This window comes from Colletotrichum godetiae (assembly GCF_030913485.1).
Source record: "Colletotrichum godetiae strain CBS 193.32 chromosome Unknown BDP55scaffold_79, whole genome shotgun sequence".
In the NCBI taxonomy this organism is placed as follows: Eukaryota; Fungi; Ascomycota; class Sordariomycetes; order Glomerellales; family Glomerellaceae; genus Colletotrichum; species Colletotrichum godetiae.
In genome coordinates, this window is record NW_026851327.1 from 1 (window position 1) to 17,676 (window position 17,676).

The 17,676-nt window shown below is 52.0% G+C and overlaps 5 protein-coding genes across 5 annotated transcripts; 3 read left to right on the forward strand and 2 right to left on the reverse strand.

Moving 5' to 3' along the window:
* The first annotated feature begins 1,502 nt into the window (after positions 1 to 1,502).
* Positions 1,503 to 2,288, forward strand: BDP55DRAFT_404668 (uncharacterized protein). Its single transcript, XM_060567323.1, has one exon. It carries the CDS (start codon positions 1,781 to 1,783, stop codon positions 2,192 to 2,194), a length of 414 nt encoding a protein of 137 aa, XP_060422808.1. The 5' UTR covers positions 1,503 to 1,780; the 3' UTR covers positions 2,195 to 2,288.
* Positions 2,067 to 3,432, forward strand: BDP55DRAFT_720934 (uncharacterized protein). Its single transcript, XM_060578487.1, has 2 exons — positions 2,067 to 2,241; positions 2,303 to 3,432. The coding sequence occupies exon 2, from the start codon at positions 2,383 to 2,385 to the stop codon at positions 3,247 to 3,249; it is 867 nt and encodes a 288-aa protein (XP_060422809.1). The 5' UTR covers positions 2,067 to 2,241; positions 2,303 to 2,382; the 3' UTR covers positions 3,250 to 3,432.
* Positions 3,433 to 4,798: 1,366 nt separating this feature from the next.
* On the forward strand, positions 4,799 to 5,675 carry BDP55DRAFT_594802 (uncharacterized protein; the record flags this gene model as incomplete). The annotated part of the gene is made up of 1 exon (XM_060570970.1): positions 4,799 to 5,675. The coding sequence occupies one exon, from the start codon at positions 4,799 to 4,801 to the stop codon at positions 5,426 to 5,428; it is 630 nt and encodes a 209-aa protein (XP_060422810.1). The 3' UTR covers positions 5,429 to 5,675.
* Positions 5,676 to 9,849: 4,174 nt separating this feature from the next.
* Positions 9,850 to 10,656, reverse strand: BDP55DRAFT_638154 (uncharacterized protein; the record flags this gene model as incomplete). The annotated part of the gene is made up of 1 exon (XM_060573076.1): positions 9,850 to 10,656. The coding sequence occupies one exon, from the start codon at positions 10,654 to 10,656 to the stop codon at positions 9,850 to 9,852; it is 807 nt and encodes a 268-aa protein (XP_060422811.1).
* Positions 10,657 to 15,991: 5,335 nt separating this feature from the next.
* On the reverse strand, positions 15,992 to 17,255 carry BDP55DRAFT_698604 (endochitinase; the record flags this gene model as incomplete). Its single annotated transcript, XM_060577791.1, has 3 exons — positions 15,992 to 17,004; positions 17,079 to 17,128; positions 17,188 to 17,255. The coding sequence occupies 3 exons, from the start codon at positions 17,253 to 17,255 to the stop codon at positions 15,992 to 15,994; spliced, it is 1,131 nt and encodes a 376-aa protein (XP_060422812.1).
* Between the last annotated feature and the right edge of the window lie 421 nt (positions 17,256 to 17,676).

The following is a 17,676-nucleotide window of genomic DNA, read 5'->3' on the forward strand; positions in this document are numbered from 1 at the left end:
ATCTGCCGCTTTGGTTGAAGAGCCTGAAGGGCGTGACCTCTGATGTGATGATATGAGCCAAGATATTTCGTTCGTGACTGGGTTGGGCCCAAGGCGGGACGGTCGAGCAAGGACAGGCTTCTGTCCTGTCTGTGCGAAGACCTCATCTTCAACGAGTGTGGCTGGGTCCAGGACGTCCCCGCCAATGCTGTGTAGTTTTGTTGGGCATCGCGGCACAACGTAAGTGTACCACTTGATAGGCGTCTCGACCTGGTGGGCGCCGAGGCATTCCGCCAGCTTTGCCTTACTTGCAAGTAGTCTTTCCTGTATTTGCTTGTTTCGCGGCTTCAGAGAGTAACCTGTGCTGATATGGTAGACGTGGGGAAGGTCCGCTAGCCCCAGGCCAACGGCCTTACAGACGATCTGTCGTACGGCGAACGGTGCGATCTTCCGAGCGGCCGCTAAGCTTTCTTCCGGGACGCGGGCAAAGATGCGGAGGTCCTCCTTCGGCTGCGCCTGCGGCTGATCCTCGGCGGGGAGTGTGGCCTTCGGGCGGGCAGAGCTCTGGCAGCTCTGGCCGCTCCGGGTCGCCGCAGTGGTGTTGCCCGCCATCGGTGCGACGACAGCCGCCCAACTCCGGGCCGCTATTGGGCTTGTCTCGTGATTGATCAGTCTCTTGAGGGTTTGAATGACATAGGCAGTGGCTTCTTTCGCGATCTGCTTTCTAGAACCGTCAAAGCTGGCGACAACGCTGTCGACGGACCGTGCAATGGTCAGAAAGACGTCTTTCCGTGCCTCGTACTGTCTAGCTTCTTCTGCAAGGGCTGTCAAGACGGACCCTGTGGCAGATCCGCTCGGAGCAGATGCGGTAGAGGCTGCGGGTCCCTCGGCCGAGGTAGGGGCGTCGGTGGTGGCATCAAGCTGGCTTCCCGTTAGGCTGGGCCGGGTCGGCTGTGCCTCGGCGTCGCGGCGTCGCTTAGCTCTTGAGGTGGGGTTCGGCTCCGGAGGTGTCCCGGAGCCTGATTCGGGGTCGGCTTGGTCGGCCGACATCAGTCCGGTGCCCGACGGCGGCTGTGAGGCCATCGCGGATGCGGGCTCCGGCAAGGGGAGGTGAAGAGTTTTCGGCTGTTAGTAATTTGGTGGTAGGCTCACTCATTCACTAACAGCAGATGCCAAGAAAAATTAGGCGAGAGGGAAGTTGATGGAAGGTACGTAGTGCAGAGTCAAGATGGACATGTCACTGATCTACCAAAGCTGGTAGCGATAATATATGTCGTAAAGTCCACTATTGCTCAAGCGCTTCCAAGGCAGTGAGGAAATCATTGGGCTTTTGATCCGGGACATCGCCTGATGAGCTCCATTGCTTGGGACGGGGTGATCCAGCTTTCTGATAGTTAGCCATATTTATCGCGCCTGAGCACTGAGTTGGATTGTGAATAGATCGTACTGCTGATTCTTCTCAAAAACGAAAATTCGTAGTTTGAGTAATGCCACAATGAAAACTGCAAGTATGCTCTGTATTTGCCCCGTTCAACGACGTAAGGAAAAAACGATTTAGAGCCTAAATGCCAAGATGGCTAGGCAGTAGCAAAGACCACGCCGCAGGCTTACGCGCCCATGTTGTTGTTTGACGAAAAATTTGTTATCCTGTCACGAGCTGACAGGCGATGTTTCGAGAAAATACCCTGATCAAAGGTTGACGTTAACTTTGCCCCATGCGCAAGGATGTCTCATACGAAACGCGTACCGTCGGCCAGGTGGTTGCTTGGACTGCAAACGAACGGTGGCTAACACTACCAGAATGCTCTTTCTTCCTTTCGTACCAGTTATCATGTCCGTAACTGTTCACCTCCTGAATAACCCACCACTAACTGCTCTTACCGTCGAAAGTAAGCAGATGCGGATTGCTGACTTCACTACAATGACGCTCTCGATAATCCGCGGTTACGTTAGCTGCCACATACCTTGCAGATTGATGTTTGGGAGTTTTGGCCAGTGCCGGTACATAAGTAGCACAATAAATAACCCTGATACAATATCCATACCAGCCTGCAACTCCCTCACTGATCATTGGTCGGATATGGAGGCGGAAATGGATCAACTGAAAGTGTCTAGAGAACTAAGACTTGACCATTATCTTCAACCAGTGCTGCCCGGATTCAGGCTGGGAGACTGCATCGTTCACCTTTCTGCACGAGAACGCGAAGACACCTGAAGGTCGCTTAAGCTGGAGCCTGTAACTGCATAAAGTCGTGCCATCCAATCAAGTAAGTCGCCGGAGTAGGCGTCAAGTCCATCGGATGAGAATGTCTAACGAACGTAGCCATACGAATCGAGTCTGAGGACTATAGGCCCACCATCTTGACCGGCGACAAAACACACCGCGTAGCGTCGAGAAACAACATGGTTTCATTTGCCAAAGTTCTGACAGAGGCACGGCGACTCCAAAGAGCGCAAACATCCCCGCGCCATGAAGGGGCGGGAACCTTTCCTCCGCCATCGTTCCTGCGACCAAATGAACAGCGAATGGTTGCGCGACCGGAAGCGCCCATCCCGTCACGAGAACTCGTAAGACGTCGACGAGCAGCAAATGCAGCTCATGATGCACCCCAAATTCGATCCAAGTTCTATATCGTACCAAGTCCAACAGGCACCGACCCGACATTGATCAGACTTGCGGAACCAAGACACGTCATTGAGTGTATGGGACATGATAAGCCCGCCCCACAACTCGATTGCCCAGAAGTGGACGACTTCTTTCTGCTCAAGGACGCGGATGTGATGGAAGATGAGATCTGGTTTGCTTTGACGCCGGTCACCCGATTCTGGAACCCCAGCGCAGCGTATGAGGCGAAACGCATTCTGGACAAAAATCGATTCGATTGCTTACTGGTCATCGGACTATGTCGCGACAGCACCAGATTGAGTCTCCACCTTTTGAACGACTACTGCACGGGCCGCATACTCGGGCCTTGGAGATTGGCTGAACATACGCTAGACAGCTTGCTCGAATGCAATGGCTGGGTAAAGATTAAAGACGGTATACACCCAGAGAGGGTGTCTCTCGCCATCGGCCGCGCTTTCCACAACGGCTACCGTGTACTGCAGCGACCTGGATCGGACGCTGAGTACCAGGGGATCATTGTAGTTGGTGCCTTTGCGACGCATCACAAATTGGCGCGGTTGAGAGAGGTCGACTGGATTATCTTGCACGAAGACGTCACAACAATGCTGGAATACATTTCCAGTAAGCCCTTACGTCTCTCATAAAACGGCAAGACTGTACGATGAAATAGTCCTAGATGGTATTTATCACTCTCAAGTCGTAACGTTCTTTCCTAGAGCACGTGAGAAAGACTTGTCGACTGAGACGGTTGAAATGTAATGCTCGCACTCTTAGTAGTTGGGGCTGACTCCTTGAACCTCGCAGCTGTTAGGTAGAGTGGACTGATGGTGTGGCGAGATAGCGTGTCTACCTTGCTCAGTGAGACTGGTGCTGGCCCATGTCATTTATGCCTCCTGTTGAGTCTTGTTGACGCAAACGCTGTCAAATTGAGTCGATATAATTATTGAACGCGACACGTTCGTCGTCCAAGCGTCGCCCTGCGTAGACACACGCATGAAACATACAAATACTCACGCGATAGATTGCTGGATATGTCTTTCCGTCGCTACTAATATTGATCTCTTTTGGTCCTTGACAGCCTTTCGGCCGAGTGTTACGTAATCTCAGCAGAGGATTGACCAGGCGTCGCTCCGGTCGAAGCGGAAGCCGGCTCATCGCGCGAGGGACACAGTCAAACCATGCGCGTAGAAGCTCAGTAGTTTACCCACCGAGGAGCCCTATGGAGCTGTCCGTGGTCTAATCTAGCTTAGTAACGAATGTAGTTGTCATGGGTCTGAGGTGCACTGTGTAAACGCGGAGAGCTTTTCAGTGCGGAGGCCGAGCACACCCATCAGCTTATCGAGACTCCGTGCCTCAGCTGTGAGACGTTTTCCAACGGCCAGGCTCGCCACGGTCTAAGTCCCTCAGTCTAACAAGAAGAGACTATCACGGCTGTGTAGACTCTACAGGCTTTTTCCGCCCGGCCAGGCAACGGATAGAGAGGGTCCATGAGGAGAGTACGAGATGCGAAAGATACGGATAAATTATTATCCAATGCAACGCAGCTCAAAACAACGGCGTAGTCTACGTAATGTGTGACAAACTGAATGAAAAGGAGAAGCGAAAGAGAAATGTAAAGAAAGCCAACATGAGTGCTCCTCGTTCCAGTTCACTCGCGCTAGTGAGGTGTATCCATGACATCCGTATTTACATCCAAATAAGCTCTCCAACGTCATCCGATGTGCCATAGTTGTCTTGTCATCGGATCTCGAGCTGCGTGACTGTATCGTGGGAGGGATTGGCTACATCAGGTAATAATATGTGCGTGTACTTGTAGCTTGCTCCTACTCTATTTCCGTCGCACCAGCTCATCAGCGCCAGGTTTCAAATGTTCAGGTACTATACGAGAGAAAACACCGGCTCAACAAACTGATAGGTATGATCATAATCATTTGGCCAGCATTTCAACGAGGCGCAATCCCTGTCAAGGTTCCTTAGCATGACTGAGCACGTAAGAATGCGTCCGAGTAATTACATTGTGCAAAATCAGTGACGATAACGCGCTAAAGTTGCAAATCTGAGCCTCAAGAGGTGTGACAAAGTCGAGCCACCTCAAATGATTGCCTCATCCCTTACGAAGCTTATGATCTAATAGAATGAGCGTTCAATAAATAAAAGACACAAGCCCTGTCAGGTAGCAAATCTCCTACAAAGATGCTTTTCCCGTTGATCGTTAGTCTCTCGGCCAGTTTAGTTGCCGCAACTAGGGCTCATACACTGTTCATCAAGCCTCACGCCTTGTATGGTTCTTCTGTTGGGGTACTAGGATGCAAGATAAACCACAATCGTGTAGCGTACTGGCCGAGCGACGTCGACTGTGATGCAATCTGTGTTAAGGTGTCGCATGGTGTTCGAAGCCTCCATCTGTTGCAGGTTGATGAGTCTCAGGGATCGTATGACATCAGCTACGATGCGTGGAACTATCTGGTGACAGGAAAGTCCGCGCTAGAAGCACCGACTACTGGAGGTGGGGTTGAAATGGACTACGAGTTTGTGGAGGCGGAGGAGTGCGTTCATCTCCTCTCGCATGGTAAGCTGCCACTGTCTGCATCAAACAGCATGACGTATTTGGGTAAATGTTTGTCTCAGCCTACTAGTTGGGTGGCGCAAAACTACGAACTCTACAACATTCCGCAGGGGAATGATTGTCAGTATGGTTACGACGAAACCTGTATTGTAGACCTTGCTCTCGGCCTGAACCCAGTATGTCCACATATTCTTGGCTTTCCCGCTGTTCTGAAGGGTCATACTGTAGTGAACATTCCGTATCCCGTCGGGCAGTAGCTGAGATCGAGACCCCGATGTAATTACTTTCCTTGTCAATACGGAATGCTCTTCTCTTAGGTGTGATTCTCTTAGGCGTGATAAGACTGATCGGGATACTCTGTGCCAGCTGTTGTCACCACTCTAAAGTTACACATGAGAGAAGATTCAGTCGCTGCCTATACTAGTTTCCGTAGCGTGTCATGCTGAAAGAAAGTTGATTAACAACCAAAACCAATCCGAGGCTGCTGAGCCATGGGTAGTAACGTGACTCGCCTATAAATATGACGATAACCACTAAAAGCGTGATGCAATATAAACGAGTCAAGTGATCAAACAACATGAATACAGACCGAGCTGATACACTTCAACATGTAAACAACAAGCTAGCCGTGAGACATGTCTGATCACTGATTGTCGTAGAGTCAACGGCGTTGATTTTGTGAACAAGTATAAGGATTCCAAGTTCTGATGAGACAGTCATGAGAATCCATCGTCTTCGTACTCTCATTGGAGTAGTTCATGCCCAGTCAGGCATTAGTCCGGATTAGTAATACGCAGTACCCCAAGTCTGCCAGGAAAATGTGTGAGATCGCTGACGGAGCCTGTGTTCAGGTCATCTTGCTCAAAAGGCGTCCGTCGCCGGTGAAGGCTCCATACACCAATGACTAACACTATCAACGTTGTGACGAGGGCTCCCCCAATAATGCCGGCAATTTGTGCCCGGTTGAGTTTCTCGCGGGAAGCTGGCGTTGCTGATCCTGTCGATGAAAGGGCAGTTGCCGTGATATTCGGGGCGTCTGACGAAACTCCAATGCCGCCTTTGGTGACGGTGACCGTCTGTGTTACTGTCTTGATGAGTGTGTCTTCAGACTCGGGTCTCATACAACGTCTCCACCGAAGTTTGCCTCGGAATACTGGCCATTGAGGTGATACTATCATCGGGCGAGGCGACTCTGTGAATCGCTACGTAACTGAAAAGACCTTTGCCCCCACAAGTCTCATACGGGTACCCGGGACATGGGGAGTCGCATGACGATGCCTCCGTTAGTCCCGAGATGGGAGACCTATTGGAACACCAGCACTGGGATTGTTGCCAAATGGCGAAGGCCCAAGGATCGCAAAATTGGGCGCATAAGCCACTCGACTGGAACACGCTACTGTCTTGGCATTTTAGTTTCGGGAGCAAATTCAGGACCCAAAGTTGAGAAAACCCACTTGCAGCTGATGTCGCGGTGTTTGAAGAACTACATATTTTCACGGATAACATCGTAGCCGTTCAGCGTTATGTAGACTTGAGAGGCGTAAGCCGAGGGCCAAACGGGAGAAACCCTAGGCTATCTATTCCAATAATGGCGTAAGCGATTGTCACGCCCCATCGCTCGATTCTGTGCATGGAAAGTCCAGAGAGTTCCGATCACGTTTTCTGACGTGGTTCATAATGACTAACAGGACGTCTGAGTGCGCTAGTGCAAGCAATGCAGCCTGTCAAATGACAGAAAGTGACATTCATGATGACATACGCAAAGCAGGGAAACGCCTTTGTATCAACTGATCACATCATTCAATAACTTTCCACCTTTCCTCGACGTTGACTGATAAGTGCGGAGGATCTCATCAGACACGTCATCATGTCGTTCGTACGATCTCGTTATTCACCTATTCTATATATTTGAGTCGTATAGTAATGTTGCTGAGCATGTACATACTTCAAGAACTGATCTAGGACGCTAATAGGATGAAGGTTTCCGACAACAATTTTTATATCAGCTTTACATGAGCCAGAACCAAGCGCATCAACCATCAGACGAGCTGGTGAGATCGATTCTGGTGTAGAAAATGGTTTCATGGAGAGTCGTACCATCACTTGCTTGCAATTCTCTGTTTGATTATTTCGAGGTAGTAGGGAAGAAATCCCGAGTGACATGCTCACGATGTACTCTTTGCCGTGTGTTGGAAGAGTGCTACGGAGACGTGAGGGTGCCACGTAGCAAACTGGCGTATCAAGCAACACATCCCATGTCGCGCCATATTACTACTTGTTATTGATAGGAAAAAGGCATAGAGTTTAGGATGTCAGCGTTCTTGTCTAACTAGAAATGCTTGTTCGCTTTAGCATTGGACGTGAAAAGCATAGGACGTAGGACAGGAGAAAGCATACAGTGCGGCTTTGAAGCTGAGATTATACTTGGCTCACGCGCGAAGCAATAGCTGAATAACAGGTTTCTTCATTTGGGATGATCGGACAGTCTACCAGAGGCCACTGCTAGCTACTGCGCTCATTGATCACTTGGAAGACAAGGCGTGGCGCTCAATCAACCCTAATTGACTTTGATTTGAACCTGGAACGTATCTATTAAATATTCTGGTATTGTGACATATCTGCTAAGCTACGTAGGTACTGAGTCAAGGTTACCAGGAGGTGTAGAGTCTCGCATCTGCAGTGGCTGTACATTGGCTCGCTGGCGAGAGAAGGTAATGACGAACTCTTTCATATCCCGGAACGAGGCGAAGGGAGCGAAAATCGATAGCAGTCGTCGGGGTTTCAAGTGCTGCGCATACGGCCACATAGGAACCCAATGCAAGGCAACGACAACATGCGGCTACTGTGCGCAAGAACACGCGACCCGGGATTGCCCCTCGAAGAGCGACACGACGACCCCAAGGAAATGCGCCGCATGCCACGGCGAACATGAAGCGTGGCACGGCGGATGCCCCACCAGGATCCGCGAGAAGGCCAAGATTAAGGCCGCCTACGGCCAACGGTCGAGGTACCACCCGGAACAGACGGCCCCGGCGCCGGCCCTCGGACCGGAAGCTCGGACCAGGCCGAACCCAAGGACCATACGGCCGACATTGGAACCAGGCCAATCCCAGGAAAACCGACCGAGCCGGAGCAGGTCCCCGACGAAGAAGATCCAGAAGAGGCCTAACCCGACAGCTACCCAGGAATCGGAGGAGACGATCACCGTAGCCGCAGAGAACACACGTCCGAGACGCACAATTATCCGATCGCGAAGAGCGCTCGAGGCGCTTGACCCCAACACGCAGATGACAGACACGCAGACGATAAGCAACAGCACAGCGATGGAGATCGTCGTCGACGATAGCGAATGAACGCACAACATACACTCACAATACTACAGTACAACGTAAGAAAATCGAAGGACACCGTCATGGCGACACTTCTCCGTGACCCGAACATTGATAATTACGACATCATTGCTATTCAGGAACCATGGAGGAACCCCTACAGCGCAACGACGCACCATCCGGCCAAGGATCGGTTCCACCTGTGCTACCCCTCGAGCGAGGAGAATGGCCCGGCCAGGGTCTGCTTCTTCATCAGCAAGAAGCTCGACCACTCTCGTTGGCAGTTTGGGGAGGTCAGCAGAGACCTCTGCACTCTGGTGATCGCAACAGATGACGATACCGAAACAAGCCTGGTGCTACATAATGTGTACAACCCGTCACCGCGGGAGGAAGATCGACAGCCGGTCCTACAGCAGCTACGAACGACACTGGAAACACACCAGCACGTCGAGCAAATCGTCGTCGGTGACTTCAACCTACACCATGAGCTGTGGGGAGGCAGCGATATCCGAGCGCCGGACCGCGAAGCAACCGAGCTTCTAGATCTAATGGACGACATGAACCTCACGAGTCAACTGAGAGCGGAAACCATTACGTACGAAGAAGGAGACCGCCGGACAACTATCGACCTCTGTCTCGTTACTGTAGGTCTTGTTGACCGAATGATCAGATGCGAAGTAGACAACAACATCGACCATGACTCCGATCTTCTACCTATAGCGACGTCGCTGCACATAACAGCGACCGAGCTACAGCGAGAGGAGAAACGAAAGTGGAAAGCTATTGATAAGGAAACGTTTATCGAGACTCTCCGTGGATCGTTGCCAGAGATACAAAGGCCAAGAACGAAGGCAGCGCTCGACAGATATGTAGAGACAACCATGGACGCCCTCTCAGCCGCTATCAAAGCCGCGGTCCCGACCGGCACCCTTTCACTAAAGTCTAGGAGAGGCTGGGACGAGCAGTGTGCAGCCATCCTGGCCGAGACGAAGCGACTCCGCCGCGACCACAGCGAGCGACAGACAGAGGAGAGCTGGGCGGCATACAGAACAGCACGCAACAGGAAAGGCCGCATCATAAAGAAAGCTCTCCAACAAGCACATCGCGAAGCAGTCGAAACAGCGGCTGAGTCACCTACATCGCTATGGAAGATCGCCAAATGGACCCGGAATAGACAAAGCCAGCCGTCGACCGTCACGCCGGAAATCAGGAACCCTAACACGTCTCAGGTCGCCGCAAGTTTCGACGTTTTCCTCCCGATCAATCTCCGCACGTACCGGCACCTATGTTCGGACTTGCCACCATGAACTACCACCGCAGGCCGTGACCGGGGTCTTGACACTACACGTCTACTGCATCCTCCGTATGAAACTCCAGATTCTCACGACCGCCTCGAAATCATCCGAAGCTATCATCCTGCCTGCCTGCGGCTGTCCCAAGAAGTCCAGCAAGCTGTTAACAGCAACGCCGGCGTCGCTTGGCGACACACAGCTCTGCGTTGTATCGTCAAACCTCCCCAGCCCGATGTTGTCGTCGTTGCACGGTGCCTCTCGTGCCTGTTCTGGAGGACGCTGGTCCCACCCCCATCTGGGCGCTTCATCGGCCTCAATGACTTCAGTGTACGCGCTCCCCTCATTGCCATTTCTGCGACGTCTGCGTTTTCTAGGTGGCTTGCTCGTCGGAGTTTGCATGGGAGCCGCCAGAAATCTGGAGTTTTGATAGCTACGTCGATTTGATCCATCGGCCCATAGGGAGTTTGACGAAGGCCTCGTGGAGCCGTTCTGCGATGCCCGCGCGCTTGACCTGGCAGAGTGGTATCGACCATCCTGGTGAGGTTCGGTAGCTACTTCGTCACCTTCGCCCGTGCCTGAATGAGAGAGTAACGATGGGTCGACGACTAGCTCGTCAAATTGGAGAGGGTCTGTGTAGTTCGATAAGACGATATCGCCAGCCAAATCGAGGCTCCCCGTCTCAAATCCGTCCGATATTGTCCTGTCGAAAGAGAAGCTTCCATGTTGATTGCTGCCATGCTGACTGGGGAAGCTCTGCGGCTGAGATGGAAAAGGGTCAGGGTACCGTAAAGGGAGAACTGAATCTGGTGCCCAATTTGCAGGTGATCTGACTTCAGAGCATGGTACTAGCGATCGGTCGTCCATTGTGCATGAGCGTCTCTGCTGGTCTCTGAGTCACACAAGTTGATTGCGACCTCTTCCATGGCGACCAAGTTATATGTGCAACGCGCAACTGCAACAAACACTTCCACCTGCGCCGCTCGAGAACCCGAACTTGCTGGAACACCGACTGTTTCTTGATTGCTACCGCCTTTCCGTAATGGGCTTCTGTGTTGGAACTTAGTGTGGATTTACTTGAGCAATACCATTGTCGTTGGTTATGTCGTGGAGGCAAGGATGATGGAAACATGAACCACTGCGTCGGGACACGCTGACTAGACGGGGGAGAAAGTATGTGGGAGGGCGAGTCGTGCTCCTGCTGGTGAAGCCGAGCCAAAAGGCGAGCGTCGAGATTGATGCGCCTTGAGCTGAGCGATTTCGATGTTGCCCATCAAAATGATGGTATCCGCGACCAGTTTCGTTGGATTTTGGCGAAGGGCAACTGCTCTGTTAAGACGTCTCGCAGCTATTCTTGCAGCCGTCCATGGCCTCGGCTTGCCTCTCACCTGACTTCCTTTGTCTGCACGGCGTGCATTGTAGAGATGCTTCTTCGGGACCAACTAGAGCATGCAAGTGGGCATCGATGGCCTATGCCGCAATGCTGGACCAATGCTAAACCCTTGCCACACCTGAACGAAGCGAAGGCATAGTTTTGGGCGACCGGTTTGGTTGCACGATCGCCAGGGGCTTCTACATCCAGAACGAACGGTGGGGACGCGGTTGTGTTGTGTTATGGCTTGGCGCTCGGCCTTAACAAGAAGACGGATGACACAGGCTCGCACTGGAAACTCTGCGCACGAAGGATACTGGAAGTATTTTGATGAGTCGACAGGACGCAAGCAGAAGACTGGCCGTTGACGTCCCAGCTCCAACAGCTCGGTGCCGACAGATTGGAGCTTGCGAGGAGATGAGGTAGGAAACCCCACCCGCCCCGGCGAGGCGCACGTCCCAGCGCTCGGCGCATTTGACTGCCGTATTGAGAACTCGACCACTGTCGATACGCCCGCCTATTCCGATTCAGGTTGCCTGGCTGCTAAGCGAGCACCTATCGGCAAAACATCATGAACGTGGAGTAATGCTGTCACTGTCGCTGGAAGATGGTTGAGTGAGGCCCTTTAATGCTATTGACACTGAACTGGATTGCGGTGCAAGGTGAAAAGGTGAAGCGAGGAGACGTGTTACAGGCTATGTTATGGCGTGTGACTCTCGTTGCGATTATGTTAGAGTGATCGTATTGGAGCAAAGAATACAGGATCGGAATAGTTTTTGCCTTAATGGCTTGGACATCTGTAAATTTATTTCTGCTGCGCATCCTCAACCAATGAGACAGGCCGAGGAAAACGAGTAACCTATCTGCGGCTAGAGCGGCCTCTCTCTGCGTGATCCGGCATTTTCTCCGTTCGTCGAAGGTCTTTGTGATACGCTATGTGGCTTTCCACGTCTTTTTCTTTGCCTATGCTCCGAACGTCCCCTGTGTCCTGCCCTTGACGGCTGTTCCGCTTGCATACTCTCGTCCTGCACCTCCGTCTTCCAACAGCCCCTCTAACCATTCCATCGCCTGAGATGTCTCTCCGGAAAGGATTCCTCGGCTTATGCTTCGACCGAGTAAATTCATCATCAGGGCGGACTTCTTCAACGACCGCGAAGCGCCGAAACGCCGCTCGACGCCCCCCCCCCCCCCCGGGTTGTTTCCCAGCTTTCTCCTCGTAGGTTTCGTTCAACGACCGCTCAACGACGTGCTGCTTGCCTTAGTCAAGCTAGAGGCGACGGCCAAGGCAGGGTTCCGGAATTCCTTCTCGGTCTGGCTGGGCTCTGTATAGTCGGGAAAGAAAACATCATCGACCGCGTCGGGGTTGAGTGGCTCGAAGCTGTTGGGCGCTGCTTGATCGTAGGAAAAGGGCCTCTGCGCCAATGATTGCCATTCGAGAATGGCGATGATTGCCAGGCAGAAGGGTATGGCTGATACGAAAGAACGGATGAATCTGTCCCCTGATTGGGGTACGATGTGTCTCGATACACTGGAATGAGCGCTTGCCGATGCATCAACACGTCGGCCATGGTCTCTGGAGCCCCCTCCCAAACCTCCAGCCGAGCCAGCGGTTACGACAACCTCCGTAACGGCCAAGTTACAGGTGTATCGCACAGCCGCATAAACATGTACAAATGCGCCGCTCGTAAGCCCAGACTGGGTGGGATACCTTTTCTTCCCTGATCGCTACCATTTTCCCATTTCGCGCTTCCTTCCATATTGGAACTTTGTGCGCCATGGCATGGTCAACGCCATGTTCGTTGGTTACATCGTGCAGTGTGGTTACGAGACGTATCACTGCGTCGGGAATTAGTGGTCAGGGAGGACAACAAAGAACCACCAGCTGCACGTGTCCCGAGGACCATGAATCGAAGACCTGTGTCGCGGCCCCAAACCACTGCAACACCTGTATTTGATCGAGATCACTGATTTGGGCGCACAATCGCCAGGGGTTTCCGGGTACGGTCATCTTCTGTAATCGCTTCGCCATCGGCTGTATCGGGCACAGTCTCTGCCCGTTCGTCTCATCACGCAGTGGGTCGGACAGGGTCAAGGAACCTTTGGTAACAGCTTGGTGTTGCCAGTGACATAAGTAGCTCAGGTTCGTTGCACTGCTACAGGGGCAACCTTCCGTCATCGCAATCCGACGATGTTCTGCCAATACTTGGTGATGTTGTGATTTCCGTTTCGGCTTCACAATGGCGGTGGCCACCTTACAGAACTCGAGGGCTTCAGGCTTTGTGTCTGGGAAAATCATGCTGTTGACAAGTTGGGCGAAAGTGCTTGCGGGGGCGGTGCTGTTGCGGGTCGCCGCAAATTGATTGCCACAAGTTACCGTTGCATGCGCAGGTTATGGCAGGGGTTTGTTGGTATCAGCTCCGGGACCAACGATGGCGGCGTAGCCTGCCCCAGCGCGGCTTTGAAGGTGGTCTTTGCGTCCAGGCGGGGTGACATTTGCGTGGCTCGCCGACGACTTGTATGCAAGATAGAGTGGTTCATCGCGAGACTCGCCAAAAAGATACGATGAACGACAGGCGCATGCTGCGCGTCGGCTAATTGCCCTGGTTTTCGGTTGAAGCGGCCTGTTCAGGGCAAAGAAGGCGGGTTCGAGATGTCTCTCACAACAACGCCAGGGATCGTGGCAGCCGCCGGAATGCCACTAGGGAGAACGACGTTATACATAGTAGGGAGAAAAAAGGAACAGTATAGGAACTGGGTCCGGCCCTGGTCATGCTGGGCTCCTGACAACCGTTGCCGTTGGAAGTGACAGCAGAGGTCCTGCGACAGGCGCGCTTCAAGACTCGAGTGTCAACTGGCTGGCAAAGGGGCATTGCGCGATCGCCGCTTCCTCATCGAAGAGCGACAAGTAACGTACTACATAGCATCGGCGAACCCTTTGCGGTCGAGCGGTTATGGCTGTTACCAAAATTGACGTTCAATATCCTAGGCAGATGACTGCATGCGGATCCTATTGTCCTGGTCGCTGGCGGCCAACTGTGCAATTTTTCAAACCGAGAATAAGAGTGGGAGAAAAAAAGAAGGGGGGGCCGGGGGTGGGGGGGGAGTGTGTGACCGACCATTCTGCTGCTCGCCTTGTGCCGCTTTGCGGCCTGGCCTGATTGCTACTAGCCTGTCTCCTCCTTGCAACAAACTTTGACAGCAGCGCTTCCGACCCCACTTGTGCTGGGCTGGAAAACCTGCAGGCCGTCGGCGGTTCAGTGAGCAGGGTTCCCTATTGCTTGTCGTCAAACTTGACGTCGGTCACCTCGAGGTCTGATCAGACCACTCGCGTCGTCAGCTCCTTCCATCGAGCCCCACCCCGGGTGCCGAAGGACCATCAGAACCCTCCACTGTTCTATCCGACAATCAGCGGGGGCCTTGCACTCCCAGAAGCTTATTCAAGCTGTGAGCTCTTCGATGCGCTTCCCTGTCATGATTTCTACACGAATGTGAAGGGTGTTTATAGACGTAGCTAGACCGCTATCGCCGGAGAAGCGTCCCCGGAGTAGTCGAGGCAAGGATTATTTGCCCAATCCAAAATTGGAAGGACAAGAAACAGGCCATTGCGTGCTTCTACGTCCAACGCTTATCAAGGGCCGGAAGACACTGTTGATTTTGAGGCCCTTTGTACGCACGCTGTGGATACACAGCGACCAGTGGCAAATATGTTTAGCCTTGTTATTTTTGTCCTTGTTGTTTTTGCCCCTACGCAGATCGGCTTTGATTCGCGAGTGCGCTTGAGTAAGGACCAAGGATCCCCGTCGCATGCATCATGGCACATGAGTGGAGTACATGGGATAACGGTCAGTTGATGGACGAGGCCGGCAACGGTACCCGCACATCCAATCACTATCGACAACTCAGCCCCTTTTCTTTCCACTATTGTTCTTCGCAAGCTCGAGCGGGATGGTCTTTGGGGCGATTTGCCTAACGTATGTTCCAAAATCACCGAAATATGCGTCTTCCACAGCGTCACTGGGTCAGCGCAGTCCGGCGCATGCCGTGACCCACAGCTGCGGCCGGTAGAGACCTGAGGAGGCTGTTGCTAACCGTGACCGGTCCATCCTTGACTTCGCCGTCGTATCGATTAACGTGCAAACTCCATGCAGACGGCGGCGGCAAACGCAGCATCCAGATAACACTTCATCGGCCCTGTCGTACTCGCTCAAGCTAGGGGGGGTGGGGGCCAGCCATCGACGTGATTTTTAGTGCGGAGTTTTCGCATTAGAATGAGACTGGTTGAATATCAGAGAGTGCCGATGTCGGTGTAGTCCCATTCCTATGCTCATGAACATGTTGTAAATACCACGATTTTCGTGAAGTCTATGACCTGGCGGTATCTGCCACGAAACAGGCATGACCCAGCGCACCTGAATCTACTCGTCACGTGCGCTATCACGTCGATCCCACTTACTCGCATACAGCCTGACGACTGGAATAGCCCGAGGGACGCGTCATTTAGGTAGACGATATCCCGAGTAACAGAAGCTGGAAAACATGACATCGGTAAGTATACGAATATACGCATATTAATGCAAGTCTCGATTGAGAATGACAGGATAATTAATTACTCGACAATTCGCCAGTTTTGTCGACGCGTTAGCTTGGTAAACAAATCACCGATACGAAAGACAGGCAGGGAACAGGAGTAATCTACTTCCCGACATCTCGAACTACGTTGGCTGAGAAACAATGCATGTTGCAGATTTCCATCAGCCGTGTTTTTGATACATTGATCCTCCAACGCTTCACAAGAAGGCGCAGATGATACCCTACGCACAATCCATCAAGCTATGTACCGTGCCCGGAACCGGTCACCATTCCGCCTGCGAGGTTGGCGTATCGACTGTTAGCATAATTCAACAAATTTTCTTCCGAGTCAATGCCACTGGTTTTAGTGAGATAGTCATAGCTCGTTTTGACAAGGCTAGCGTTTCCTGTTCTGTCTGCACTGACCTCCCAAAACATCGCTCCGCCCAAGCCCTTCGATTTGATGAAGGCAGCTTTGTTTCGTATTGACGATGGATTATCGTAACTGATCAGTTCTCTGGTACGGAAGTCCCAGCTGTACGATGAGCCTACGGCCGGATCATAAACCTCCTGGGCTCCAGGTCGTGGTAAAACCTTGTAGTCCCACACGCCAGCTGCCCATGATCCTGCCCCGACCGTTGAAAACGGATGGCCTAGGCCAGTGGTGTTGTAGAAGCTGCGGCCGTACAACGGCATACCCAGTATGATCTTGTGACTAGGCACACCCGCGGCTACGTAGTCCGAGACAGCAACGTCTGTCGAGAAAGGTGTCGACTGCGCTTCTGAGGTGCTGGGATAGAGATTTGCCTGATGCCCGGTAACAGCACTCCATGGCCCCGCGTAATCGTATCCCATAAGATAAAAACAGTCGACGATATCCGATATGGCTCCAAGGTCAAGCCTCTTGTATTTCTCACTTCCGGCGGATGACGCAATGCTGAGTTGAAAATGGTAGGAGGGGGCATGCTCTGCAGCGTAGGCGTCAAGGCGACGTCGCACGGCTTGGAGCAAGAGTAGAAAATTTGCAGCTTCCACCTTGTCTCGGGGAAATTCCCAGTCGATATCAATGCCGTCAAAACCCCAGTCTTTCATCAACATCACAGAAGATTCGGCGAAGAGCTCGCGGCTCTGTGGATTACTAGCAACAGTGGCAAACTGGGTTGACCAAGTTGCACCTCCAATGCTTAACATGACCCTGAGCTTGCGATTTGTCTTTTTCAAGATAAATAGTTGCTTTACGCATCCGTAGACGTTGATGCCTGTGTCTGCCCAGGCTAATCTACCAGTCAGTTCTAGGACCGGAAAGACCCGCAACAATATTCCGGAGAGGACATCGAAATGGCCATACAATCAGTTGAGTAATGCTTCTCCAAATCCGCAAATGTGTCGGCGGAGAATCTGAATGAGCAGCAACAGGGGTTGTCAGCCGAGGCCAGAAGATGAGGGAAATAACTCACACTTCTCCTGAAGGTTTAATATTAACAAAAGCGTACAGAATGTGCGTTATTGCGGAAATTGGTAGCATTTGAGGATGGAAATCGCGACTGTAGATACTCCTTGAGGATGAAATCAGCACCAAAACAAACACAAGCAAGCAGTGTTGTGATACCAGTTGGGAAAGTAGACGGCGTTCTGTCGCCCAGTAGAAGCGACGAAAGTGACAAAAGTTACCAGGGCTGTAATGAACCATAGATTGCAATGATTCATGTTCATGCACGCCAGTAGCAATAAACGAGGAACTTTATTGGGGTTTAAATACTCGAAGGTAATACAACTATACCTTCAAATTACGTGTCTTTCTCAATTTTATGTCAATAAGACGTCGAAATAATCAAACCAGCCTATCAGCATTATAGAAGCCTTATGTTTTAACGTCATCGTCATAGGAATAGGTTGAGTTGGACGCCATTTATTGATACGCGTGGCGATACATTTCAGCAGTGATC

What these genes read in the sequence shown, in the direction of transcription:
- BDP55DRAFT_404668 (XM_060567323.1), top strand. Translation starts at nt 1,781, where the DNA reads ATGCTCTTTCTTCCTTTCGTACCAGTTATCATGTCCGTAACTGTTCAC.
- BDP55DRAFT_720934 (XM_060578487.1), top strand. Translation starts at nt 2,383, where the DNA reads ATGGTTTCATTTGCCAAAGTTCTGACAGAGGCACGGCGACTCCAAAGA.